Source organism: Onychostruthus taczanowskii, unplaced genomic scaffold (genome assembly GCF_017590055.1).
Source record: "Onychostruthus taczanowskii isolate IOZ18803 unplaced genomic scaffold, ASM1759005v1 scaffold374, whole genome shotgun sequence".
NCBI classification, from domain to species: Eukaryota; Metazoa; Chordata; class Aves; order Passeriformes; family Passeridae; genus Onychostruthus; species Onychostruthus taczanowskii.
This window is the reverse complement of record NW_024501171.1, coordinates 42,722-43,222: the sequence shown is the minus strand read 5'-3', so window position 1 is coordinate 43,222 and position 501 is coordinate 42,722. Positions and strand designations below refer to the sequence as shown.

At 70.5% G+C, this 501-nt stretch overlaps 1 protein-coding gene across 1 annotated transcript in view; it reads left to right on the top strand.

The window, feature by feature from the left end:
- Positions 1 to 125: 125 nt before the first annotated feature.
- ABCF1 (ATP binding cassette subfamily F member 1) overlaps positions 126 to 501 on the top strand; it is a gene marked incomplete at its 5' end in the record, with an annotated part of 11,517 nt that continues 11,141 nt past the window's right edge. Inside the window, 1 exon segment of the mRNA XM_041411863.1 lies at positions 126 to 326. Coding sequence (XP_041267797.1) covers positions 126 to 326 — 201 coding nt within the window.

Genomic DNA, 501 nt, shown 5'->3' with positions numbered 1-501 from the left:
ACCTGGGGGCACCTGGGCACACCTGTGCTCACCTAGGCACACCTGGGCACACCTGGGGGCACACCTGGCCACACCTGTGGCACCTCAACCCCCCCTGTTTTGGGTTGACCCCCCCGGGGGGGCAGCGGGGCCCACGGGAGCCCCGCCCGCGGCCCCAGGCGCGTCTCACCTGCGCAGGTGTACGAGGAGCTGCGCGCCATCGGCGCCGCCGCCGCCGAGGCCAAAGCGCGGCGCATCCTGGCGGGGCTCGGCTTCACCCCCGAGATGCAGAACCGGGCGACGCGGAAATTCTCCGGGGGATGGAGGATGAGAGTGTCACTGGCCAGGTGAGGACAGGTGAGCTCAGGTGAGCTCCAGGTGGGGTCAGGTGTGGGGCTGGGGGAACCGGGCGACGCGGAAATTCTCCGGGGGATGGAGGATGAGAGTGTCACTGGCCAGGTGAGGACAGGTGAGCTCAGGTGAGCTCCAGGTGGGGTCAGGTGTGGGGCTGGGGCGGGGCTG